Below are 27,245 nucleotides of genomic sequence, written 5' to 3' on the forward strand. Positions count from 1 at the left end.
TATTACACAAATATTGTTTCATTTAATCAAAACTGTCTTTGAAGTATGGCCCCTGTGGGCCACCTGTAGCTTTGAAATTTAAGGTCATATAAAAGCTTTAGTAATGCTGGAGAGGACAGTACACAGCTACAATAAGCGGCTGGACAAAAAAAAAAAAAAAGATCAAGATGGGAATGAAGGCGGTTTTCATATTCATGTTTCCTTTTATTGCCCTTTTATTTTCTTCAGTGAGCAGAGCTCTCCAAATTTGTGAAGAAAAGCATTACTACGTTCAAACATCCACAGGGCTGATTGTCACCATTGGAAATGTGTTTGTCTGCGGTGCAGCATCTAAACCATAATTATTCCAAGCTTTGAAATATCTGTTCAGTGTTAAGTTGAGCCCAGCTCATCTGAGTTCACTCGCTCCGTCTGCAACTCCCTGTAGGAAGAACATTACAAATTGTCTCTCTCAATTTGTAGCGAGAGTAAGGTTTCCTTTTAGAACTTGATTGGAGTGGCATCAAATATATTTGTAGCCGGAATGGGAAACCCCTACAAAGAAAGAATATTCTCCTAATTGGGGGAAATGCCATTGTAATAATACTTAATAACAATAACACAGTTTGCAAAGCACTAGTATGTACACTACCACCACTGAATCCATAGAGCAGTCTAGGAGACAGTGGGCCTTCTTCACATTTTATAGACCAAAAAAAAGCTCACGACTCCGAAAACTTAAGTGATTTGCCTAATAGATCTCAGCTAGTCAGCGCCAGAAGGTGGACTTGAACTTGGCACTTAAACTTCAGGCTCTGAGCTCTCTCCATCATATCCCTTGAACAGGCTGGTCTCTCCAGGGCGGGAGCACTGCCTGCCCTTGCTGTGGAGCTCTCACCTGGAACAGGAGGGAGATGCATTTCAGGCCCCGTGCAAGCTGGTCCTCGGGATGGAGGATACGTTCCATCGTCTCAGTTGTCCCCTCCTCTGGCTGCCTGGCTGTCGTGGGAAGGCAGGTAGGGGAGCAGGGGCAATGGGGCAGTTCAGCCACATGAAGACTTTGGAGCATCCCGGGGTCTTGCTTTTATTCAGCAGCAGGGCACTAACCATGTTCAAAAAACTTTTTCAAGTGAATTCATTTTCTGGCTATAAACACACATATAGGCCTTTCTTCTGGAAAAGCCTTCTAAGTCATACTTCCACAAGGTCTGTGCCCCTTTTTTCTCTACAGTCTTCTGGGTCAGATCGCAACTGCACATGATTCCTCTCGATCCCAAGACCCTGGTCTTCCATAAATACCTTTAAATGTATGGAGGCCTATAGTGAATCTGGTAATGATTATTACATTTTTCCAAACATTTGTTTCTGCCCTTATACAAATTTTTGGCCTAGCTAGAGAAATTCCACTTAACCCTTTAGTTTACAAAAATCAGGAGAGAATCAGAGAGCAGACAGCCACCTAGGGACCATCTGGTCCAACCCAGTTATGTCATAAATGAGAAAACTGAGGCTCAGAAAGGCTAAGTGACTTGCAAAAAAAAAAAAAAAAAAAATCACAGAACTGCAGGGGCAAGCACCCAGGCCCCGACTCCCTGATTCCAGGACCTTCTTAGTCAAATGATACTTCCTGAGTGTTCTCTACTAAAACAAAAAACGGACAAAAAGTACAAGATTTCAGGCCTTTCAACCCATCGCTCGCCTGCCATGTTTTATTTATTCTTCTTAGCCTAACCACCTCCTGACCTAGCACACATTAATTGTCCATTTTTCGTCTCTCCTCCAGGAGAATATAATCAGTGGTGTGCTGTGTAGATGATTAACAAGCAGCTCTCTGAACAGAAGGAAACCAATGTGACTCGTAGCATTTGCTGATCTCTGAGGTGTCAACCCGCCCACCGTGGCTGATTCCAGGCTCCCGGCGGAATGGACACAGACTTGGGAAGAGATGCGTGCAGCTGGCCCAGGTGACCTGGAGCAGCCCGGCCCGGAGCGCTCCTGAGACCAGGAGTTACAAACCCTCTGGCTTCTCCCCCATGTCTGCAACAGAGACTGACACATATTGGCGGCTCAGTCTGTACCCATGGGACTGCCTTACAAGGGTCACAGAGACTAGTTTTCTGGAAATTGTGGGAATTCTGCTGCCTCTGTGTTCCTCCTACCATGCAAGGCAGCTGCACCTCTTTTCTGGGGAGAATGTTTACTTTCCCAGCTTCCCTGTTTCTGGTTGATGGACATTGGCCACATTCTGTTTTAACTTAACCTTTAAATGGAAGGAAGCATAAATGGTTGTTTCAGGTGAAACTGTAAATGCAGATGGGGAAAAACTGCATTATCATAATGAGACTCCGGTGTTTGGGAACATTGCAATAATAATATGATTCTTCGGCTGTTTTTTTTTTTTTTTTTTAAACGCTTGGAATGACTTCATTCATTCCCTCCTTTGGGAATGCAGGTCAAGCCCCTGGCAGGCATTTTCACAGCATCTCCCTCTCTGCAGCCTCCTTCCAGGAGCTACTTGCAGAGGCTTGAAGCCATTGTGAATCGGGGCCTTTGTAGCAGGATAATGTAGCCCATTATGACTGGAGTTGTATGCTTTAATAATGAGAAAAGGAAATCCCGGTTCCGCTCCGGTAATTAGCGTAACTGGAACTTAAGTCAAAACCAAATACGGGGAGGTCTTCGCTCCACCATATATTTTTGACATTTTTATCTGCAAAATGCTTTGTAGGAAACATGGCCATCATGAAGCACATGTCCAAGAATTTTGATGAACCTAAAGTCAAAACATTCATGATGTGTGGGAGTAGAGAGAGGCATCTTCAAATACGGAGTTTCTTTCTCAAAGGGTAGTATGTTTTTAAACATAAATTATGGTATGTTCCATAGAGAATTCCAACAAATGACCAACGGGATGCAACAGAAACAGAAATCTATATTATCTCACACACAAATATATACACGTTTCATGCATGTTTTATAGGATTGATCAGAGTCTCGGCCTTTTCTCACTATGACATGTAATGTAATTCCTATTCAGTTTCACATGGATAGTGAAAATCAATGAGACATTTAGCTCAAGGAGTTTCTGGACTGGAAAGGTCAAATAGTCCACTGGACATTTATACATTTAGGAATTTCAGGGAACTGAGCTCTTTCGGAAATTCATATGTTCTAGAACGTTATTCCAGGTCATACATTTAATTTCAAGGGAGTGATTTAAGAGGAAACAACTTTAACCATGGAAAAGTCTTAAAAAATAGAAAATCCAGCAAGGAGTGGCTCAGTGTCAGGGCGCCTTGAATACCTAAACTCTCACTGACACACTCCTTGCGGCAGGCGCTCAGACTCTTCCATTTTCTGTCTGCCTCTGCCTCCGCCCACCCCCTCCCTACAGCCCCACTGCATACAGTGAGCACTCAGTGTGTGCACACTGGCTCGGATGAGAGGGAATGATTTCAATGGGCTCAAACAGCTAGTCAAAAGCTAACCCCCGTGATTCATAACGGTATTGATGAGAGTAGACTTCATTTTGGGTTGATTCTTTAGGGAAAACGTCCATCTTGCTTTACAAGCTCTCTGACTTCATCTGTATTAGCAATGTTGACTTAGAACAGAACATTTTAGACAGTTTGGTTCTTCAAAGCCAGCCCAATTCGGTTGCCTAATTCGGTTCCAATGGAAAATGTAATATTCATATTTTCCTTATCCCTCGAATGAATATCTTAGGCAAAGTCTAGACCATTAAATGAGGAAAGTGATGGAAATACTGCCACAGAAGAGCATTTTCTTTTTCTATTTACATGAAACTGGCTAATAGCCAGACAGTCTGGTGTTTCACTTAAAACACAGAATCATTTACTGCACAGAGCATAAGCCAGTTGCCTTACCTGAGAGAACCCGTCCCCTTCCAGAGCTGTGCTTTGAAGGAAGTTTATTTCAAGCTTATTCATAACCACCCTGGCAGGGTTATTAGGAGAGTTATGTAAGGCAAGGAGCAGCCCAGTGTTTAATTATCAATCCGTCAAAACACTATTAGCAATCCCCACCTAAAAAGAGCAATGGCTTGTTGAATGTGCTGAATGAAAAATGTTAAAGCAGTAAAAAATAGTTCACAGGCGAGTTTTAAAGCATAGATTATCACGTAACCAGAGTTTAATTCTACAGTTCAGATACTGATGCAAAACAAAACCAAAAAATAAAAGGATTAAAAAAGAAACACTCGAGGTTTTCTTATGAAAAACACGAAGACTAAATATCATATCAAGAACTGCACTCTCTTCTTTTCAAATGTATGGGTCTAGGGAGCTCCAAGAAATTTTATTTAAAAAGGATGACGCCATGAACGAGGGAAATATTTGACATTTTAGGAATTTCTGCAACTTAAGAAGCTGTTTTGTGGGGAACAAGTGTTGTCAGTAAACAAGGCAGCCCGGGGCCACCGTTTTCTACCTTGACGACTTCTGCTTGCCCTGGCTGGTATGCTTTTTTAATTTCTGGAAGCTGCAATTTGAGAAGTTTCGAAGCAAACAAAGTAAAGGTTAGTCCTAAAGGGGATGTATTTAGCCTAAAAATAAATGAGCTTTCATAACTCAGGTGAAGTTTCTCTCTCTCTCACTCTCCCCCCACCCCCCTTCTGTCTGTCTCAGGCAAACAGCTATATTAACAGTCATCTCATAACCACAGCATTTTGCGAACAGCCACAGAGCTATATTTAAATTCAGGGCGCTGCTGCCATGAATTCGACAGTATCTTTATAATCTTGTTTTTAAAATACTTGCTTTTGCCCAGCGTCTTTGATCCCTTAGTGACCGCAGAGATCTCGCTGCCATCCCCTCCTCCTTCCCCACCCTGCTGGAGAGGCTGCAGGTGGGCATGGCCAGAGCTGACCCCTGCCCTTGGGCGTACAGGAAGCATACCCAGGGGTCTGGGGCCCAAACTTATCTGTTTTGCTCCCAGGTGACCTGCTTTGGAGGAGTCCTGCTTTGTTTTAACCCAACACTTAAAATGCACAAGGGTTTTCAGGAAGGGGTCCGAGGTGTTGACCCAGGGCGGTTCAAGTCCTTCCTGGCTTTCAGTGTCCATGGCGACCTCCAACCTGCCACCAACCACACATCCATTCACTGCAAGATAATTATGCAAATATATACTAACTGGGTTTAGTTCCCTACTTAGACTTCCTTCCCACTCCTAGCTCCCTAGCACGGGTGCTGACAGTGTTTTGGAAGAGTTACTAAATAGCTGGAAGGCTTTCTGAATATATCTATCCCGGCCTGTCAAAGCTAGAACAGCGACGGTCCATCTGGGCCTGGAAGACAATTTCCATGGTGTAAAATACTCTTTCAATTCTTTCCTACCAGAGACGACCAGCTGGTGCTGCAATGAGACAGCCAAATCCACTGTGTGTAGACCTCCGCTCCAAGCTAAAGAGTGGCCTGGGATGACCCTGAAGTCGCATCTTTGGAGCAGTGAGCAAAAGCCATCGCAAGGGGAGAAGGCAGTTCCTGGGTTGGTGTCACCGTCTCGGGCTGAGGCCGCAGAAGGCGACTCCAGCAGGATAGCCAAAGCTCTTGAGCAATTGATAGAAATGTGTTTTTCTTTCCACTCTCTGGATATTAAGCATAGGAAGGGATTTGGGGGAAAAGAGCCTGAAGTTTTTCGAACAAATGCCTCACTTTTTGAGTGTCTATCTTAGCCAGAAGCCCTTTCTGGCACTTTCCTGTTGTGTGATTGTATATACCATTTTAAAATCATAAACAGCGTTTGAATTGGGATATGTGGGAAGAGTGGAGGAAGTTGGTTCTTTCCCCGGAAGTCCTGAGATTCTGCTTACCCTCCAGTTCTTCCAGAAACATAGTTTGTGAGTGTGTTTCAGTGCCAATCTGGATCTGCACAGAGTATTAAAAACCCTGAGGACCTGACAGTGACAGGTCCTCAGTAAGGACCTCTGCCTTTGTCCACATTTTACCTTCTGGGAAGGGTGAGAGGTGTGAGCCTTTCCTGAACCACCAAGGCAGGGCTCAATATTTGGTACACTGTCACAAAGAACAAAGCAAATTACCCAGCCGTGGGAGTCACTGAGGCTCAACACCCCTCAGCTCCCGCCTGGAATCAGAGGTGAGGGGTGGGGAAAGCAGGTGTGGCCACGTGGAAGCTGGGGACATTGTTAGTCGGTCAAGTCAGTTAGAAAGGGCAAAAACTAACAGAAAAATAAGTCAGTCTGCTTAGGTGACGCAAATAAGATTCAAAAAGGAGGGAAATTTTCCACGCCACAGTCCAAGGGAAAGTCATCACAGCATCCCAGGGGCAAAGAATTCTCAGAGACCTTGAAGGGGCAGCTCTGAAGTCCACGGTCTGCACAACTTCTCTGTAAACTTAAAGTCTCTATTTTGATCAGGGCTAGTGCAGGAGATGGCATGCTGCAGGAGGTGAGCTGATGAATGCCCTGGCTGGGCCCGGTCTCCACAATTCTTGATGTCTGGGTACCTCTGCGTGGTGTTCCAGGGAGGAGGGGCCTTTAGCGACAGCAGCACCCCAGCCTCCATGGCATCTGGTTAGGCAGCCCCATCACGATGTCACTACAGTCGGGAGAAGAGCATCCAAACAATATATCCTGGTTTAATCATGCGCTTGGCCAGTTTGGATAGCACTTTGATTTCTCCCAGTGTGGCGAGTGACTTTCTTACCACTCTTGGGGAGGTAGAACAGGGTCCAGCATGTGCACACGAGAACCTTGCTGTTGGGATGTCACAGGGGAAGAGAACCTTGGCTGGATTTGCTTTTGTGCTCTTGCCAAGATTATAGAGAGACACAGGAGGGACTGACAATGTCCATAACGTTACAAAGTCCCTGATGATCGTGGTGGTGAGACCAGGATGGAGGACAGGGATTGGGCAGCTCAAGCTAGTGATGCTTGTGGACATGGGGGCATCACCTGTCGCTGAGAGCCCACCTGCTTGTTCACATACAGTCAAGAGTGGTCCTTGCTTCTAAAAGTGAGTTTAAGGGAAGGATGTTCCATCATGCACAGTAACAGCGCTGACATCCCCAAAGCAATGTATATTGGAGATCAGGCTGCCTAATAAAAGACTTGCCAGGTAACCACACCCCAGGTCTGCATGGATTCTCATAGAAGCCTGGGACACAGGGTTAAAATGGTGCCAGGATAAACTGAAACAATGAGATGTCACTACATACCAACCAGCACTGCTAAAACTAAAGGATGACAATACCAAGTGATAGAATGATGAGCAACTGAAATCCTCATACACCCACCTGGGAGTGGTGGTATCAAGACTTTGGAAAGCTGTTCGGTGTTAATCTACTGAGGTTGAGACCCAGCAACTCCATTCTTGTGTACATAACCCACAGAAATGCCTGAACACCCCCATTAAGAGAGAGGTATACAAATACCCACAGCTGTGTTATTCACAATAGCCCAAAATATGGAAAAACAAATGAACAAATGATTGCCATGATTATCAAAATGGATAAATAAATTATAAAATATTCAAAGAGCGACCCACTATCCCAATTTGCCCAAGACTGAAGACTCTCTAGGAACATAGCACTTTCAGTACTAAAACAGGATGGTTCAGGTTTTGGGGTACAGCACGTAAGAAGCTTAGAAGTTGTCACTCCATCCTAACAAGTAAAAAGCAGAACAAACTGAAAAATCAACAACTCTTTTAAGAACAGTCATATAAGTGAGGTTACAGGGCAAACCACTGTCCCAAAATTGGAAAGACATACAGGCAAATACAAAGAATTATAACTCACTAGAGCAGGAACCAATGAGTTGAAACCTTCACAGGAACCAGAGAAGTGTACTTGACAAATTGCTGGAGGCCCAGTGTGGACAGATCTGAGAGTTAAAAACTCTAGGGGGACCCAGTCATACCAGGGCCCCATGTTTTTTGTGAGTTTTATCTCTAGGAACTCTATAAGATCCTCAAAGTGAATACTGGAGAAAAAATCCCCTCATGCTTCCTACAGGGGAAGGGGAAAAGGAACCATTCTGAAATAAATCAGAGTATCTCTTCTTCCTAGCAAGGCTTGCCCTCAGGAGAAACTTTACCTGATGGGGTTTTCTCAGAGCCTAAATGACGTGGGAGAAGGGAAATACTCAACTCCAGACTTCTTAAGCCATCGTGTTACACTTAACAGAGATGGGGGCTTGGGGGGGATGAAAAACTCTTGTGAAGATTAGGGTCCAGTGGTACAGACTCATTAAAAGACTGAGACCTAACCATAGGACTGTAAAACACTTCCCCACACCCCACACCTTACCACTACATTAATAAGGTGTATTTATTACAGTTCCCTTTATGCAGTAGATCATAGCCACCTTTCAATAAAAAATCATAAGGCATATCAAAAGGCAAAAAATACAGTTTGAAGAGACTGAATATGTATCAAAACTAAAGTCAGATATGGCAGGAATGTTGGAACTATCAGATGGGGGATTTTTAAAAACTATGATTAATATGCTAAGGGCAGAAAACATGCAAGAACAGATGGATAATGTAAGCAGAGAGATGGAAATTCTAAGAAAGAGTCAAAAAGAAATGGTAGCGATAAAAAAACACTGTAATAAAGACCATTTTTGACAGGCTCATAAGTAGATTGGACACAGCTGAGAAAAGAATCTCTGGGCTTGAGAATATGACAATAGATGATTCCAAAGCTCAAGAGAAACAGAAAAAAAGACTGAAATTAAGAAAAGAACAGAATATCAAGGAATTCTGGGACAACTACAAAGAAATAACATGGGCATAATGGGGACACCAAAAAAAAAAAAAAAGAGAGATAGGAATAGAAGCAATATTTGAAGAAATAATGACTGAGAATTTTCCCCAAATTAATGTCAGACACCAAACCACAGATGCAGGAAGCTCAGAGAACACCAAGTAGTGTATATGCCAAAAAATTACATCTAGGCATATCAAATTCACATTTCAGAGAATTAAAAATAAAGAAAAAATTTGGGCAGAGACCAGAAGGTAAAAACAAACAAACAAACAAACAAACAAACAAAAACCAACTTAACCTATACAGGAGCAAAGATAAGAATTACACCCAACTTCTCCTCAGAAACCATTCAAATAAAAGGAGAGTGGAGTGAAATATTTAAAGTGTTGTGAGAAGAAAACCACCAACCTAGAATTCTATACCCTGAGAAATTATTCTTCGAAGGGAATGGGAAATAAAGACTTTCACAAACAAAAACTGAGGGAATTTGTTGCCAGTAGACCTGTCTTGCAAAAAAATTAAATGATTAAGAAAAGGAACTTGTAGCTAAATGAAGAAAGAAAGAGCATCAAATAATGAATAAATGAAGATAAAGTATAAACTTTTATTTTTCTTATTCTTAATTGACATGAAGATAACAGTTTATTCCAAATAAAAATAGCAATAATGTTGTCAATTATCCTTACATATATGAATATATATGTACATATAAAAGTACATATATGTACTTATTTAAAAGTATACATATATTATTATCTATGATCATATATAAGTGAAATAAATGACAGCAATGATACAAGGGAAAGGATAAAAGAAGTAGGAGTATTTTGTTTTTATAAGGTAGTTGCACTATCATGAGGCAGTATACTATTTTTTTTTGAATGTGAACTTGGATTAGTCATAAATGTATATTGCAAACTCTAGGGCAGCCATTTAAAAAAGTTTTAAAAAAGTATAATTGATATGATAAGAAAGAAGAGAATATGGAATCATATACCATGCTCAATTAAAACTACCAAAGGCAGGAAAAGTGTGGAAGAGAAAAATAGAAATGAAGAACGAGGGCAACAAAGAGAAAACAGTAACAAATACAGTAGATATTAATCCAATTATATCAGTAATCACTTTAAGAAAATGTACCAATTAAAAGAGATTGTCTAAGTGTATCAAAAAATAAGATCCAACTATATGTCTTCAAGAAACCCACTTTAAAGCAGAAACTAACACACCATTGTAAAGCAATTATACTCCAATAAAGATGTAAAAAAAAAAGAAGCAGGACAAAAAGAAAAAAAAAAAAGAAACCCACTTTAAATATAAAGAAGCATATAGATTAAAAGTAAAGAAAAAAGAGAGATATAACATGTTAACACTAATCAACAGAAAGCAGGAATAGCTATATTAATTTCAGACATAGCAGATTTCAGAGCAAGGAAAGTTATCAGGGATAAATAGGACTGTATCGTAACAATAAATGGTCAATATTCCGAGAAGATATAACAATCCTTAATGGGTATTCAACTAACAACAGAACATTGAAGTGCATGAGGCAAAAACTGAAAAGCTGAGAGAACTTTAAAGAGAAATAGGTAAATCAGATATTATATGTGGAGACTTTAACATCCTCCTGTCAGAAATTGACAGATCCAGCAGGCAGAAAAATCAGTAAGGATGTATTGAACTCAACAGCACCATCAAACAACTGGATATAATTGACACCTAGATACATCATATGTCATCCAACAACAGTAGAATATACATTCTTCCTAAGTTTACATGGAACACTCAACAAGATGAACCACATTCTGGGCCATAAAACACATCTTAAAAGATTAGAAATCATACAATGTCAAATTTCACACCACAGTGGAATTAAACTAGATATCAATAGCAGAAAGATGCCTAGAAAATTCCTGAATACTTGGAGATTAAATAATACACTTCTAAATAACACATGAGTCAAGGAAGAAATCTCCAGAGAAATTTAAAATTAGTTTGGACTAAATGAAAACAAAAATACAACTTACCAAAATGTGTGGGAGGCAACAAATGCAGTGTTTAGAGGAAAATTTATAGCATTGAATGCATATATTAGAAAAGAAGAAAGATCTAAAACCAATAATTGAAATTTCCACCTTAGAAAACTAGAAAAAATTACAAATTAAATTCAAATTAGCAGAATAAAAGAAATAATAAAAATTAGGGCAGAAATCAATGAAATTGAAAACAGGAAATCAATAGAGAAAGTCAACAAAACCAAAAGCTGGTTTTTTGAAAAGATCAATAAAATCAACATCTCTAGCCAAATTAATTAGGAAAAAATAAAGAAGACAAGTTACTAATATTAGAAGTGAAAGAGGGGACTACATTTCCTATGGACTTGAAAAAGATAATCAAGAAATATTATGAACAACTCTATGCCCACAAATGTGATAACCTAATGAATGGACCAATTTCTTGAAAGGCACAATATGTCAGAACTCACACAAGAAGAAATAGACAAACTGAATAGGTCTATATCTATTAAATAAATTGAATCAACAATAACTTTCCAAAAGAGAAACCACCAGGCCCAGACATGTTCACTGGTGAATTCTATCAAACATTAACAAAGAAATTATACCAATTCTCTACAATCTCTTGCAGAAGATAGAAGCAGAGAGAATACTTCCCAACACACTCTAGAGACCAGCATTGCCCTAATATCAAAACCTAATATCAAAATAGAAAAATAATACAAGAAAACTAAAGCTCAATTTCTCTCATGAGCATAGATATAAAAGTTCACAAATCAAATTTAACAATGAATAAAAAGAATTATACAGCATGACCAAATGGGATTTTTCCCTGTTATGCTGCTTCAACATCCAAAAATCAATTCATGTAATCCAACACATCAATAGGCTAAAGAAGAAAAATCACATGATCATATCCAAAGATGCAGAAAAAACATTTGACAAAATTCAACACCCATTCATGATAAAAACTGTCAGCAGGAAACTAGAAGTTTTTCTGCTAAGATCAGGAACAACTGAAAGATGTCCTTTCTTACCACTGATTTTCAACATTGTACTTAAAGACCTAGCTAATATAATAAAACATTAAAATGAAATATAAGGTCTATATATTGGGGAGGAAGAAACAGAACTGTCTTTGATCAGAGACAACATGATCATCTATGTAGAAAATCTGAAGGAATCAAGAAAAAACTCTGGAACTAATAAGTAATATAGCAATGTTGTAGGGTACAAGGTTAATGTAAAAATCCAACTGCTTTTCTATATACTAGCAATGAACAAATGCAAATGCAAATACACATAAGGCATACACTGGGGATATTGAGGGTTCAGTTCCAGACCACCACAATAAAGCAAATACTGCAGTAAAGCAAGTCACAAAATTTGTTGGTTTCCCACTGCATATAAAAGTTATGTTTACACTATACTGTAGTCTACTAAGTGTGCAATAGCATTATGTCTAAAAAGACAATGTATTCAGTACAAAACATACCTTAATTAAAAAAATATTCTATTGCTAAAAAATGCTAACCATCATCTGAACCTTCACCAAGTCCCAGTAGTAACATCAAAGATCACTGATCATAGGTCACCATAACAAATATAATAATAATTAAAAAATTGAAATATTGTGAGAATTACCAAAATGTGACACAGAGACATGAAGTGAGAAAATGCTGTTGGAAAAATGGTGCCTATAGACTTACTTGATGAAGGGTTGCCACAAACCCTCAATTTGTAAAAAATGCAGTATCTATGAAGCACAATAAAGCAAAGTGCAATAAAATGAGGTATGCCTCATTACATTAGCACCCCAAAAATGAAACATTTAGGTATAAATCTAACAAAATATGTGTAAGATCCACACAAAGGAAACTACAAAACTGATGAAAGACATCAAAGAAAAACTAAAGTGGAGAGATATTCCACGTTCCCAGATAGGGAGACTCAATATTTATTGTCAAGATTGTGGTTCTTCCTAACTTGACCTATAGATTCAATGCAAACCCAATCAAAATCCCAGCAGTTTATTTTGTGGATCTTGTCAAACGGATTCAAAAGTTTATATGGAAAGGCAGAAGACCCAGAATAGCCAAAACGATATTGAAGAACAAAGTTGGAGGACTAAGGTTAACTGACATCAAGACTTACTATAAAGCTACAGTAATCAAGAGTGTAATATTAGAGAAATAACGGACAATAAATAAATAGAACAGAATATAGAGTGCCAAAATTGACCCACATAAACACAATGAATTAATCTTACACAAAGTAGCAAAGGCAACACAATAGCACAAACATGGCATTTTCAAAAAAAAGTACTGGAACCACTGGAAATCTACATGTAAAAAATGAATCTAGACACTGACTTTATATCTTTCACAAAAACTAACTAAAAATGGATCATAAGCCTTTGTGTAAAATGCAAAACTATAAAATTCCTAGAAGATAACATAGGAGAAATCTTGGATATGACGATGATTTTAAATACAACATCAAAGGTACAATCCATGAAAGAAAAAAATAAACTGGACTTCATTAAAATTAAAAACTTCTGCAAAAGTCAATGTCAAAAGAATATGAAGACAAACCACAGACTGGGAGAAAATATTTGCAAAAGACACATCAGATAAAGGACTCATCCAAAATATTCTTAGAACTCTTAAAACTCAACAATAAGAAAATGAACAACTCAGTTTAAAATGGGCAAAATACCTGAATGGACACTTCATCAAAGAAAACTTTCAGACAGCAAGTAAGCAAATGAGAAGACATTCAACATCTTATGCCACTATTAAATTGCAACTTAAAACAACGAGATACTGCTACACACCTATTAGTATGGCCCAAATCCAAAACTCTGACAATACTAAATGTTGATGAGGATGTGGAGCAACAGGAACGCTCCTGGGTGAATCTCATAACCATACTGTTGACTGAAAGAAGTGAGACACAGAACAGTACACTCTGTATGATCCATTAATATAATGTTTTTAAAGCAGGGAGAATTAAATTACTGTGATTTGAGGAACTTCCCTGCCGGTCCAGTGGTTAGAACTCAGCGCTTTCACTGTTGTGGCCCTGGGTTCAATCCCCGTCAGGGAACTAAGATCCGCAAGCCACGTGATGCGGCCAAAAAATAATAATGATAATGTGGTTTGAGATACATACAAACTACAAAGAAAAGCAGGGAAGATTACCTAGAAGAGAGTGGTTACCCTTTCCTTGGGTGGCCCTGGGGTTTCTGGAGTTTGGAACTGAGATGGTTGTTTCACAGTCTTAGCTATATAATAACGCGTTAAGATGTATTAGTGATTATTTTACTATTCTGCTTTTGTGTTATACAGTTAACCCTGAACAACATGGGGGTTAGGAGTGCTGACCCTCCCTTTAGTCTAAAATCCAAGTATAATTTATAGTTGACCCTCCATATCCATGGTTCCACATTCATGGATTCAACAAATTGAGGACTGTGTAGTCTTTACTATTAAAAAAAAAAAAATCCATGCATAAATGGACCTGCTCAGTTCAAACTCATGTTGTTCAAGAGTCAACTGTATCTCCCAATTTAAAAAGGTCAAAACAAAGGAGTAGGAGGAAGAAAGTAGCATCACATCTCAGCAACAAAGCTCTTTCTTTTCCTTATTTATTCTAGAAAGCAAGGATTGGAGCAGAAACTGCAGAGATTTTTGAGTCAGAATACCTGGTTCAAACTCTGTTTTTGCCATTTTTTTAACTCTGTGGCCTTGGAAAAGTTGTTAAATAGATCTCAGGCCTGTTTCTTCCTATTTGGGGACAAATAATAATAGAGGCTCCATTTTACGGAGGACATAACTACACTATGTGTTTGGCGCTTTACTTAAATCCTGGGTGTCATCTAACATGGGGACAATAATATCTACTTCACAAAGCTGTTATGAGGGTAGAAAGAGACAATGAAAGCGAAGTGCCCAGCAGAGTGGCCGCACACGTGAGAGAAGCAGTGTCAAGTCCCTCCTCTGCTTCCCACCCTGATGGCTTTAGGACTGTTCTCTGCAAACGTAGTCCTCTCACACTGGCAGGAAAACGTCCAGCCCACATTCGATCTCAGAACAATGTGTCCTGCGGGCATCAGAACACACGTGGATGCTCTGGGGCTGTAGAAAGGGAGGGCTCGACTCCTTCAGCAATGTCTGGTCTCACTTCAAGTTCCTACCCACCTGCCCGCATCCACTTTTACTTCTGAAGAAGGGCAGCAAATCTCAACTTCATCTTCATCAAGAGGGGAGGACCCGAAATAGTTAAATAGAATGGGCCAGATATGAAGTAACAGAAAAGAATGAATGAAAACACCAAGTCCCTGCTATGAATCCCACTGTTTGGAGCAGGACTGCCCCATCACACAGCTTCAAGAAGACCACGACAGCCCTGGATTAGGACACAATGGTAAGGGAAGGAAGCACGGTCCCTGCCTTGAAGGAGCTGGAGGTGTGGTGGGCTCACGCATGAGGAGAGGCAGGCAAACGTAAGCAGGTAGGTAAACATGAGCAGGTCTGACCCCTCCCAAGAAGGCGTGCTGGGGGGTCGGCCTTGCACTTGATCACACGGCATCAATTCAGCCACTATTATGAAAACCCTGGAGGGGGTAGAATTGGTGTAAGTACCAAGAGACGTTGACTCTACAGCAGATGCTTTGCTGGACGGTAGCTGAATTAATTCACTTGGTCCACATATTGCCCTTATTTAAGAAGTGGAGAAATCGAGGCTCAGAAAGATTAAGTCTGTGCTATTAATGGAATGAAGCAGTAGAACCAGTTTATAGAGTTAGGGTAAAGCACATTTTTTTCTTTCCGCCATAACCGGAGAGCTCTTTATTAAGCTATTTATTTATTTATTAAGCCTTCTCCGTAGGATTTCATAGGTCAACATTTCCTAAATGGTGTTCCACAACACACCATGTCCCACCAAATGTTAAGATGAAGGGTCTCATTTGGTATTAAAAAATAAAAACAAACAAACAAAAAACTAAATAATTCTGCCTCATATAAGACTTCACACCACTTTAAACATTACTCATATCAATTGTGACCTTCCAGAGAATATTTGCTTCAAATTTATTTTACCACTTAAATCTCTTTATCTCTCTCTCCCCTGAGTGTTCCATGGCGCAGAGTTTGGGAAACGCTGCCTAGATTTCCACCTACATGATTCTCTGCATATTCCCCCGACACAGAAAATAACAAGAATGGCAATACCTCCCCACAGAGCCTGTAGAAGGAAGCTTCATAAACCCAGCTAGTATCTTCATTGCTGGAGCATAAACCCAAGTGTGTGCTTCATGACGAGGCTCGGGGAAAACTCCTGCCCTTCAGCAAACACCACCAGACTTGTTTTTTGCTTTGTCTGTTTGTTTCTTAGAGGAACTCAGAACCTTACCTAAGATTAAACTCCAAGGACAATAGGCTGAGAAACAAACTGATGCTTAAATCTATAAATAGAAATGACATCTCAGTGGCCTCGTTAGTATAAAAGTTCTTAGATCTGGATGCCCACCAGAATTACCTGCAGAACCTTTAAAACACACAACCCACTCCCCTGGTGGGTCCAGTGCAGCTGGTCTGTTTTGTTTTGTTTTGATGTTCCATGGGTCTAGGCCACCGAGCTGTGACCCTCCAGTAGAGGAATCCTACTTCACTAATAGCAAAGACAGAAAAGGAAATGTTTCCAAGTATTGCCTTGATGTTCTTCATTTAAAGCATAATTTCGTAAAGAAGTTGGGTATACCCGAATGCATAAGAACAGAGAATTTATTGAATAAAATATGGTACATCCTCACCTTCCCAGTTCCCGGAAGAGCTCCCCTCCCCACTTCCTGTTCTAAGTCACCCCTCTCCTTCGCTTATGGGAAACTCAGAGATGAAATCCACCACTTCTCCACCTTTGTGTGGATTTCATCATTTAGAAACCCCTTCCTCTCCCCACAAAACTTGACTCTTAAAGTCACTGCTTGTCTGAGAAAGTTGAGTGTGAGCTCTGAAACTCTTAAGGAGCTGCGGTCTTTTCCTCTCGACCCCTCCCCTGTGTCCTGAGCTTCAGGACTCAGCCTTGGCTTTAGAAGCTATAGGGAAACAGGATGTGAAGAGGACAATTAAAGGACAATCTATTTGCAAAATATTGGATCAGTTACAATTTAAAAAAAAAAAACAAACTTGCTTTTTTCAAACTGTAACTTTACCATCTGCCCACCTGGCCATTTCCTCACGTTGCTAGAAAACTCCAACTCTTCTTTTTCCCGTGTTGCACCAGCACAGGGGGCCCAGGTGGGGTCCATGGTTGAGGGGATTGGCTTGCCCAGCAGGGCTGAGGAGTTGGTCTCACTCTGCAATTCAGGCCACGAGGAGGGAAGCGGCCAAATCTGGGACGGAGACGCGCAGTCCCATGACCACCCCGTGCACGGGGGACAGTGGGTCACCGGACTCCTGAGGGCAGAAGCAGAGCTCTGGGCACACAGAACAGACACCTGCAGGCGCCTTGAAACCTACCCTCAGTACCGGCATCTGAGTTCAAATGATCTACTTGTTTTGCCCCCAGACACTTATTTTCCTTTTCCTGACTGGGCTGTTTTCATTGTCTCCCTCTTCTTCCAGCTCCAAGATTATACACAGCTTTGTTATCAGAGGGTATGCTTGGAATGTCAGACGCTCTAACCAATCAAATCATTACGCGGTGTAGCTGGGATGTACCTCAAGGGCATGGCAAGACCAATGCCTTCTTTTTCCCGGTGACAGCCAGAGAGGTTATCTGACTCTTCCTGGGTTACACAGCAAGGGAATAGCAGTACAGAAACTAGAAATCGGGTCTCCTATTGTGTTTCTCCAGTCGCCCTAATGTGTATTCACAGAAGACAAATACACGTTAACATCAAGCAATGCGCAGAATGCCAAATCTGCGCACACACCCCACACGTTGCTCTCTAGAACCACACATACATGCTTTTCATTATCTGCCTTAAAAAAAAATGTTCATTTCCTTGCTTATCCTCCACAACTGCATGAGCTCAGATAACTAAAAGTTGACTCCGTATCTACATTTTTAAAGCTCTCTTTCTTAGAAGCGTTGCCCATTTTGCAACAAGCCTAAACATATGTGAAAAATGTCATGCTTTATATCATGTGGTGCCTCTGGGAATTTTGTCAAATTATTTCCATTTTTCTACTCGGAGTCCTAATGATCCTAGACACTCACTATGCGAGGGAGAGAAATGTGTGCGCTGCCTCCCTCCCCGTGAAATATTCACACTGGCATGGAGGAAAGGGCTTTCGGGCTCAGTATGCTCTACTCCGATGCATCGCGATCGTCCACGTCCTCTCTTCATACTTGTGACTCTGTTCTTGCTATTATTGCATCTACATCAGCACCCCGATCATCGGCAGCCTGTCTTTTCTCCTTTGGAACAATCTCTGTTCTCTATACCCAAGCTGCCAACTCTGTGCTTTCATTGTGCTGTTCCCACTGCTACTTTGCTGTCTGTGTATTTGTACCCATGAGTGGGAGCAACTAGCAGGAACTAGAGTACATCCGTTCAGCATCTCCCCCATGGAAACAACAGCAGGCCCCTCGGCTCTCATGTAAGACCTCCATTTACAAAGGGCTCCACTGGGTCCCAAAGGGAAAGGAACGCCTACCAGGACCAATCCGGCGAGGAGAGTGAGAGGCACGTCCTTCCTGTGATGCTAGCATTCTCTTGCTCTGTGGGCATATTCCACAGATCTCTGAGGAGGGACAGAAATCAATTCAAACCCCTCCCGGGCTGCAGCAGGTCCCAGGAGGACTGGGGAGCTTGCAGACCTGGTTTACAAACCTTAATTCCCCAGGCCTAGGCTCGGCGCTTCTGCTAATTGCCATGCCTGGGTATGGGGTTGGCTCTAAGACCTGCTTTCCGTTAAATGTCCTGGCTACGCCCCTCACACTGAGGGGCTTTCTTTAGAATTGATTAGAGTGTCCACAAAATAGTTCCCTTAATGCAAAATGTTTCTGTTTTCTCAGGAGAATGAAAGCATCAAAAATCAGATGGAATATTTTAGCAATGGAACAGTCCAAAGACCTCTTTTATTTCCCAAATCACAGAAAAGAACTTACTAGGAAAATCATAAATTACATCACTGTGCTGAAATTGCCGAATATTTTGTCATTGGTAAAATAGGATAATGCAAAATTCCCGGGAAGAAATAAGGGGGAACTTGCTAACCTTGAGGTCTTAACACTCTAAGATGCTTGCTTATGCCTCCTCTTAGATTCTGCACAGGGATATGAAACAGCTGCCCACAAGATAAGATTTCAGGGTCTTGGAAGGCCTTGCGGCTGGCAAGGGGAAAATGCAGGAATTCTCTTCCAGCCATTGATGGGAGCCTGAAATTTTACTCTTAGATAGAGATTCAATTTTTTTTTTTTTAATTTAAAGATCCATGCTCTGATCAAATGCAAATGAGTCCAAGAGACTGTAATATTCTCAGCTAGTATTGCTTATTTATACCTTAGAATGAAGGATTTGTCAAAACCTTGCTTTCGAGCAAACTTTGACCAGGGCAGGGGAGGTATCGAGAGAGGGTTTTCAGACCACGTTGGTTGAAGAGGGTGGGCAAAGGTGCTTACAACCCTGGAGGCTAGAGGCAGAATGGGAAGATACACCAGCACATTGATTTTGAGTCCGCTCGGCCCTGTTCACAATATCCAGAGTTGCGGAGCTCCCCGTCAGTGGAAGTGTTCTAGAACACCCTGGCAAGAATGCCACAAACAGGATTTAAATACCACGCGCAGGGCTGGACTCTATCCAGGCCATCATTACTTTAGCAAACACGGACTGTGTACCTTCTACCAGACGCTGCGACAGGATGCACCCCACATTTCTCGTGTCTTCAAACAGCTCATTGTCTATGTCAATAGGTAAATCCCACCAGCTCTGTTCACCAGCATAATTCCTCCTCTTCACGAAGTCTGCGGAGTATAAGAACATTCTTACTTGAGCAGCGATGTTAACTAAAGGCTTTGCCCAAAGTGTTTAAAAGAAGCCAGTTAAGTGGCACAGGGTGCTTCTAACCCTGCCACAGCTGCCAAGGGAGCAGCTCGTCGTCTCTTCCGAGAGCTGCCTGCGCAGAGAGCCTGCAGGACTCCGTGGAAAGGGATCTGATTTGGGATGTGCAGCCGCTGACACATAAAGGAATTGTGTACCTTAGACGTTCAAAGCATCCTCCTAAACAGAATCCCAAAGACTTGTTTCTTAAGAACTATTTAAATAAATGATTTGCAGAACCGGAAAGACAAATATTCACCAGAAGTAATCGGCTTTTCAAAAGTAAGTGATTCAAGGGAAAAATCAAAGTCGAATCCAGCCTCTTTCATTTTATTTACAGCACCATCGAGGGGCTTGTAAATCACCAGTGTTCTCCTGTGCTTCCCACAGCCCACCCATGGGGAGGAGGGGTTGAGGCTCAGCTCAAGCACTGAAGAGGTGCAGGTCTGATCTGAGTAGAACCAATGGATTGTACTTGTCTTTTTTTTTTGCTTAAGAATTTTTCCTTTTCCCATCCTAGTGCTTGAGGTCAGACATTTCCATGTTATCTTCTCTTCCTATGTGAGATCTGGATCTGGCCATATAAGTGAGACAGCCATGATCATCTTCTGAATGAAAGGACCCCCAGTGATCAACAGCATTGAGTCAGATATACTCTTGACTCAGGTACACAAATGTTGGAAGCAAAGCCATTTGATCAAAACTAAATATTAGGGCTTCCCTGGTGGCGCAGTGGTTGAGGGTCTGCCTGCTGGTGCAGGGGACACGGGTTCGAGCCCTGGTCTGGGAGGATCCCACATGCCGCAGAGCAGCTGGGCCCGTGAGCCACAACTACTGAGCCTGCGCGTCTGGAGCCTGTGCCCCGCAACGGGAGGGGCCGCGATAGTGAAAGGCCCGCGCACCGCGATGAAGAGCGGTCCCCGCACCGCGATGAAGAGTGGCCCCCACTTGCCGTAACTAGAGAAAGCCCTCACACGAACTGAAGACCCAACACAGCCAATAAATAAATAAATAAATAAATAAATAAATAAATAAAAAAGAGGAAATATTTAAAAAAAAAAAAAAAAAAAAAAAAAAAAACTAAATATTACCTGGTCATGATATAATGATATTGGTAATAGAATCATAATAAAGGTAAACCAGAAATTCATCTTGACGCTATTTCTTATAACATATAGGAGTCCCAGTAATAATAACATTGTGCCTTTCAAAGCATTTTCACAAACATTATTGACTTCAATCTTCAAGAAAAAATACTAGGTGGATATATTATCTCTATTTAAAATATGAGCAAACAGAGTCAGGAAGTTTATATTTCTATAACAGATGAGTAGGTAGAAGACCTAAGATCTGAACCAAGTCTTAGGACTCTGATGTTGGCATTCCTTCAGCTAATATATATATGTATAAATGTATATATATTATATATATTAATGTGTATATATATTATATATATTAATGTATATGTATTATATATATATATATATATATATATATATAATACATATACACACACATTCTCTAAAATACTGACTTTTTGACAATATCCAAGACTTTTAGTTATGGACCTATAGAAAGTTCTTTCTTTATTCTGTAATTTCATCAGTCTCTCCATTAACAGATATCGCACGTAGGGCTGACAAGTGGAAGATTCAAAGAAAGCTCAGAGATGTCTTCTACCTTCAAATGAAACAAGTAACACACAAAGGAAAACATAATCTGTGATAGAGTGAAATACTGAGAAGCAAAAGATCAATGAGGATGGCAATCCTTAGGGAAGGCTTAAGAAACAGATTGGATTTGATAAGGAATTTGCCGAAAAGCTCCAAAGACAGGATAGCGTGGATACGCAGGGAAGGCAGTAGATAATACCTGAGGTCAAGTAGACATTTAGAATTTTACATATTTCCAGGACTCCAGTCCATAGTATGGTAGGAATTGTGTCCTAGATGGAGACTGGCAAGTAAGTGCCAGATAAACGCAATCTCGGGTTTGAGACAAGATTATAATAACAGCAAGCTTCTCGGGGGCTAAAACAGGAAAAGCCAAGGTGGTGACCCACTGGGGTTAAAGGAAGACAGTGGTCTGTGGACTCCTAGAATAATGTAAGCACAGACGCCCAACCTACTGCAGCCACGCTTGGTCCATACCTCACCAGTGGGCGCTGGCTCTGAACCTACTGAAGTAGTGTACTTGCCCGAGCTTGGCTGAAAACAACAGGTTAGATGAGCAGGGTGGGGAAGGCTGGCCTTGGCTGACGGATGGATGACTGAGAAAATCAGAGACAACAACAGAAGTCAGTGATTGTGGAAAATATCGCATTTACATGTGACTCAGCTGAGAGGGACCTGCGGACCTTCAACAGGGCACCACTAATTGAGAAAAGAGAATTTGTGGCCGATTTCTACATCGTCAGAAGGTCTCTGTCTTGTAACATAGTTGAAGGAGCCATGAAGAATCAGAACCAATTATTATCTTCATTATTTTTTTATTATTGCAACATCAATAGTATTATTCAAAATGCACAATAGATTGTACTTATGGAGTGCTGACTCTGTGCAAGCCCAGGGCTGAGCACAGCACACACGGCCTCTCAGTTAAGTACAGTACAACTGAATGCACAGCATCTGTCTCCATCCTATGCATCCAAAGACTCTTCACTAAGGAGGGTTAGAACCAGCGTTCTTACCCCACTGTGTCTGATACCGAGACCAGGGTCTTAACCATTATATAATAAAGGCATTTTTTTCATTAAAGATGAACTTCTTCTCAATCCTCCAAGGGACTGAGGAGAAGAATTCCACTCTGCATTTAGGAAAGAAGTGAGCCACCATTTGCGGTCCGGGTTGGAAAACCCCAGAGAGCAAATGGGACTTTGGGAATTTGTTTAATAAGCTGTTGCTAGTGCTTGTGTTTCTCTAGGTGAAGGAGGAAGAACTCCTCCTTGAAACTCTGCCCTGTGCCCTGATGTCACAAGTTTGCTCAGACACCTCCTGGGATGTCGTGGACCTCACAGAGCGAGTTCTCATCTCCCTTGAGCTGCATAAGCTGAGCTGGAGGACACTGCCCACCCTCCGCTGTGGGAGAAGTGGACTCCCCGGCCCCAGACCTTAACTCCAACTACAAGTCCACGGGATTTTCATTAAGGACATGAAAGCCTAAACTCTTACGCAGAATTTTTTTGTTTTTTTAATTTTTGTCTCAACCTGGCATTTGTGGTACAGAAATGAAACAATTCATTTTGACAAGTTGCACTAAACTGAGGCCTGAACCATACTGTGAGAGCCTCTCTGTGGATCCCATAAAATACTCAGGAAATATGCACTTGACATCTGGTTTGCTGGATTCCTGCTGAGAAATGGAGGCTTTGGTGTGAGGCTGTCGATCCGGACTGGCAGATTGGCTGTGCATACAAACGTGCATGAATCTACACAAAGGGGTCATGTTCAGGCATTAATTGGGCATGTTCCAACAGAATCTTAAGGAGGCACATGAGCAGAGATTGAACAGTTGGACTCTTGTGCAGGAAGGTGGTGGAAACTTAGGGATGTGAATGTCAGGCACACACCTCTCAGAAATATAGACTACGAGGTGCATGTTGCAGAAAACAATTTAAATGCCAAGATACTTTTAAGTACATATACTTAGGAAAAGAAAGGGGAAAAAATGATCAGGACTTGGGAATTACTAACAAAATTGCCAAGTTGTATTTCTCAGTGCTTTCCTGGGTAGGATGAGCAGCTAGCTAGATCACCATAAAATATTTTAAAATTTTAATGTGGGCCCCAATGGACGTCCATTAAATAGAAATGAAATATATGAAGACTACCTTACCATAGATATATGTAAAAGGCCCATCAGCAAAGAGACTGTTAAATAACAAACCTAGCTGAATGTTTACAATTTCTTCTAATATATGTCAGTGTCTTATACGTCAGCGATAAAGACCACAGGCTTTAGAGTTGGGCTCTAAGTTTCAAAGTTGAAATCTACCACTTCCTAATAGTAGCCTTAGGCAAGTTACTTAAACTACTTGTTCTTCATTTTTCTCACCTCTAATGCAGGATGACAATATATTCTTCACAGTACTGGTGTGAGCTTTAAAGGAGGTAAAGAATGGGTCTTGGAGCTTCTCCACACAGACCTCTCCATGGGCCATTTGGACTTCCCAACATCATGGCGGTGAGGTTCCAAAAGTCAGTCTTCCCAGGGGCAGGAAGAGGAAGCTGCCATTCTCTGTAGGCCTTAGACTGGGAACTGGCACCACTTCACTTAGGCGCTATTCAGCTCATCAAAGCAGTTACAGCATCCGCTCAGGTTCAAGGAAAAGGGACATCAACCCACTTCTCAATGGGAGGCCTGTCAAAGAATTTGTGGCCATCTCTAACTCACCACCATATGGAGTTATAGATTCCTTGGCAAATTTAGTGAAATTCGTGAGCCCCCTTTCCAGAAATGGGCATGTACAAAGGTAGCAGGCAGTATATTGACCAAATGTTTTATTAAATACTAAAAATAACAGCGACACAAACTAGATAGAAGGTTTAAATTTCTCTTACAGAAAAGTCTGGGATGACAGGGGTACAGCTTCAGACACATACATCCATCAGGGCACCAGGTTCCTTCTGATTTAATACTCTGTCAACTCTGGGATAAAGCCCTTCTTGGCCAAAACTCATTCAACATCAATATATCTATGTTCCATCCTAAGGAAAGAGTGGAGAACAGCCACGGGGCGACAGAGAAGCTGCCCCTATCACTTTTGCTCACTCTCTCTTAGTCCTTTGGTCACACAGAACCCAGTCCCTTTGTCACAACCAGATGCAAGAAAGATTGGGAAATACACTCATCTAAGTGGTCATGTGACCAAATACAACTTTGTATATTCTATTAATATCAATAATCTCTCCCGCCGCAGGTAACAACAACAACAAAAATTTGAATCCAATTTCGCTTGGTTCCTAGAAACCATAGCAGGCATCCTGGGATCTCAACCAAGGATCCAAGATTAAGAGCCACATTGTTTAGAGCTTTAAAAGACAGCATTCTAGCTTACAATATTTTAGGGTTGGAAGTATCTTTTCAAATCATCTAATTCTATTCTCTAATTCAAAGATAGAAAACCAGAAAGCTAGAGAGGCTATTTCTTGCCCAAGTTCACATACCTAATGACTAGGGCTAGCTTAGTTCTCCTCAAGGTCAATCCGTGTTCTTTTCACTATACATACTATGACTCACTGTTTAAATCAGTGGAACACCATGGTGGCACATAGAGATGAGGGAAGGGTTAATCTCTTTGGAAATGTTAAGCTATTCTTTCTTGTTTTCATTCAAAGCACATGTATCTGGCTCTGTACTAGGTGCTGAGAATACCGGATAAATCATAAAGAACAACAAAACACAAAAGTCTTGCCTAGAGCTCAAAGTCTAGTTTTGGAGGAAGTAAATCAGGGTTTATAACATAAGATGGTGAAAATGCTCCACTGGAAGAGGGAGAAATATCACAGAAACACAGCGGGGGATGCCAACTTGAGGAAGTCAGGACAAGAGGGTAATGCTTGAGCAGGGGTGCAACGGGGGGAAAGAGGAGGAGGGTGGCTGCAGGAGAGGACAGATGGGCAAGGGGAAGGAGGACATGGCAAATGCATGGTTGGCACTGGTGTGTCCAGAGGCAGGGCATTTCCTCAGTCTCACTAGGGGAGAAACCATCATTTAAATGAAGGCAACGGCAGAAGCGGTGGAGAAGATGCATTCATGAAAACCTAGGAGAAGTTGGAATCTAGGGTGTCTCCTCTGTGTCCTGATCAGACAACTGGGTGGGTGGCAGGACCACCCAGCAAGGAAGGGATAGAAGAGGGATTCTCTGTTTGTGTGGGAAGAAAATAAATTACATTTTGATACATCGTGTTTGAGGTAGCTTTGCTTACGTTGGCGAAAATATAGAAAATAAGCAGGCAAAGTCATGGTCTTACTATTAGAAGAGCAATCTTGCCTGGAAATGCAGACATGGAAGATCATGGTGTTTAGAGGTGGCCAGTAGGTTAAAAAGCCTCCCAGGAGTGTGCTGGGTGAAAAGAAATTTAAGGGGAATATTTGTGACCCCCTGTGTTTAGCGGTGGCCTGAGGAATTGTAGCCAATAAAAGAAATGAGAAGGGATTGCAAAGGAGAAAGAGGAAAACCATGGAAGCAAAAAGAGCAGTGACATTCAAGAAGAGAACAAATGCCAAATGTGGCTAAGATATCAGGTAAGCGTGAGGACTGAAGAGTGTCCTCTGGCTTTTGCATCAGGAATTATTATCAGTGTTAGAAAGGGCAGTACCGGAGGAACAAAGGGACACAAGGCAGATTTCAGTGGATTAAAGAAACGAGCCGGAGGCAGCTGCAACTGTAGGCTACTCAGGAGGTCTGGCCCCGACGTGAAGGGCAGGGACAGGGTAATAATGGCTACAAAAGATACAAGATGAATATTATTTTAATGAGGGGAGACTCTTGAGCATGTTTGTATATTGGTGGAAATTAGATAGCAGAAAAGAGGAAATTTAAAATCCTTCAAAAGAGAGGAGCTAATTGATGGAGAAAGGTGTGAAAAAAGACACACACACATACACAAAAGGCTGACTCTGGAGAAGAGATGCAATTAGACTTGCAGGAGTATAGAAAAAAATTCTCTGTTTGGAGAAAAAAGACGTATAGAGAGAAAGGAGGGACGGTGGGGAGGAAGGAAGGAGGAGGGATGCAGGAGGGAGGGAGAGGTCAAGGGGGGCAGGTACAAGGTCAGTGTTGCTGAGAATGGGAGGGGAGATGGTGGAAAAACGTCTAAGAGGAAACAGAAGGCTTGGGATGGGAAAGAAAGTGGCCAGGGACACATGGGCTGCAAGTGATGTTTTTGTTCAGGGTTGTTCATCAGCCCAAGAGTGACTTGGTCTTGGGGGTTGGGGGCTGCTGCATTCTGTTGGGAAGGGGAACAGCAGGGACATTAAGAGCCTGCGGAGATGCAGGTGAAGTAGGTCATGGGGACCAGGCTGGACGGAGAAGTAGAAAAGCTTAGAGGAGTGATCTCAGGTAGCCTTGGCCCGCAGTGGCTTGAAGCAGGATTTCAGTTCCTCAGCCAGAGATCGAAGTCAGCCCTGGCCCATCGGCTTCGTAGAAATGAATTCCCACAAAGAGACTGTGCAAGTGAAGTGTTTATTAGGAGGAAAATGCGTACATGTGAATAGACTCACAGGGGTGGGCTCAGAGAGAGAGTCTTGCCCCCGTGGTAGTTTGAATCACTTATGTGGGGCATTTCAGGTTTCCTTTGATCAATCATCTTGCTTTGCCTGGTTCTGAGTCCGTAATGGGTTTATCTCAGGGTCCTCCCATGTGCACCTGCACATCGCGTAGCCAAGATGGATTCTAGCAAAGAGGCCTGTGGGCAGGTTGGCATCACCTACTATGAGGTGGTGCCCCC

General features: G+C 41.6%; 1 protein-coding gene across 7 annotated transcripts in view; it reads right to left on the reverse strand.

The window, feature by feature from the left end:
* Positions 1 to 27,245, reverse strand: part of TMEM182 (transmembrane protein 182) — a 390,855-nt gene that overhangs the window by 140,965 nt on the left and 222,645 nt on the right. For 5 of the 7 annotated variants that reach the window (XR_009009934.1, XR_009009932.1, XR_009009933.1 and 2 more), the window contains exon 5: positions 19,593 to 19,718. The exons of 1 other annotated variant lie outside the window; for it this stretch is intronic. Coding sequence is in view for 3 of the 6 variants with exons in the window: in XM_057558318.1 (XP_057414301.1) it covers positions 19,593 to 19,718 (126 nt within the window). In the remaining 3 variants the exon portion in view is untranslated. Of the gene's footprint in view, positions 1 to 487; positions 535 to 19,592; positions 19,719 to 27,245 lie in introns of those variants that run through there. One more of the 7 variants, XM_007172115.3, reaches the window with a different exon arrangement.

This window comes from Balaenoptera acutorostrata, chromosome 12 (assembly GCF_949987535.1).
Source record: "Balaenoptera acutorostrata chromosome 12, mBalAcu1.1, whole genome shotgun sequence".
Taxonomy (NCBI): Eukaryota; Metazoa; Chordata; class Mammalia; order Artiodactyla; family Balaenopteridae; genus Balaenoptera; species Balaenoptera acutorostrata.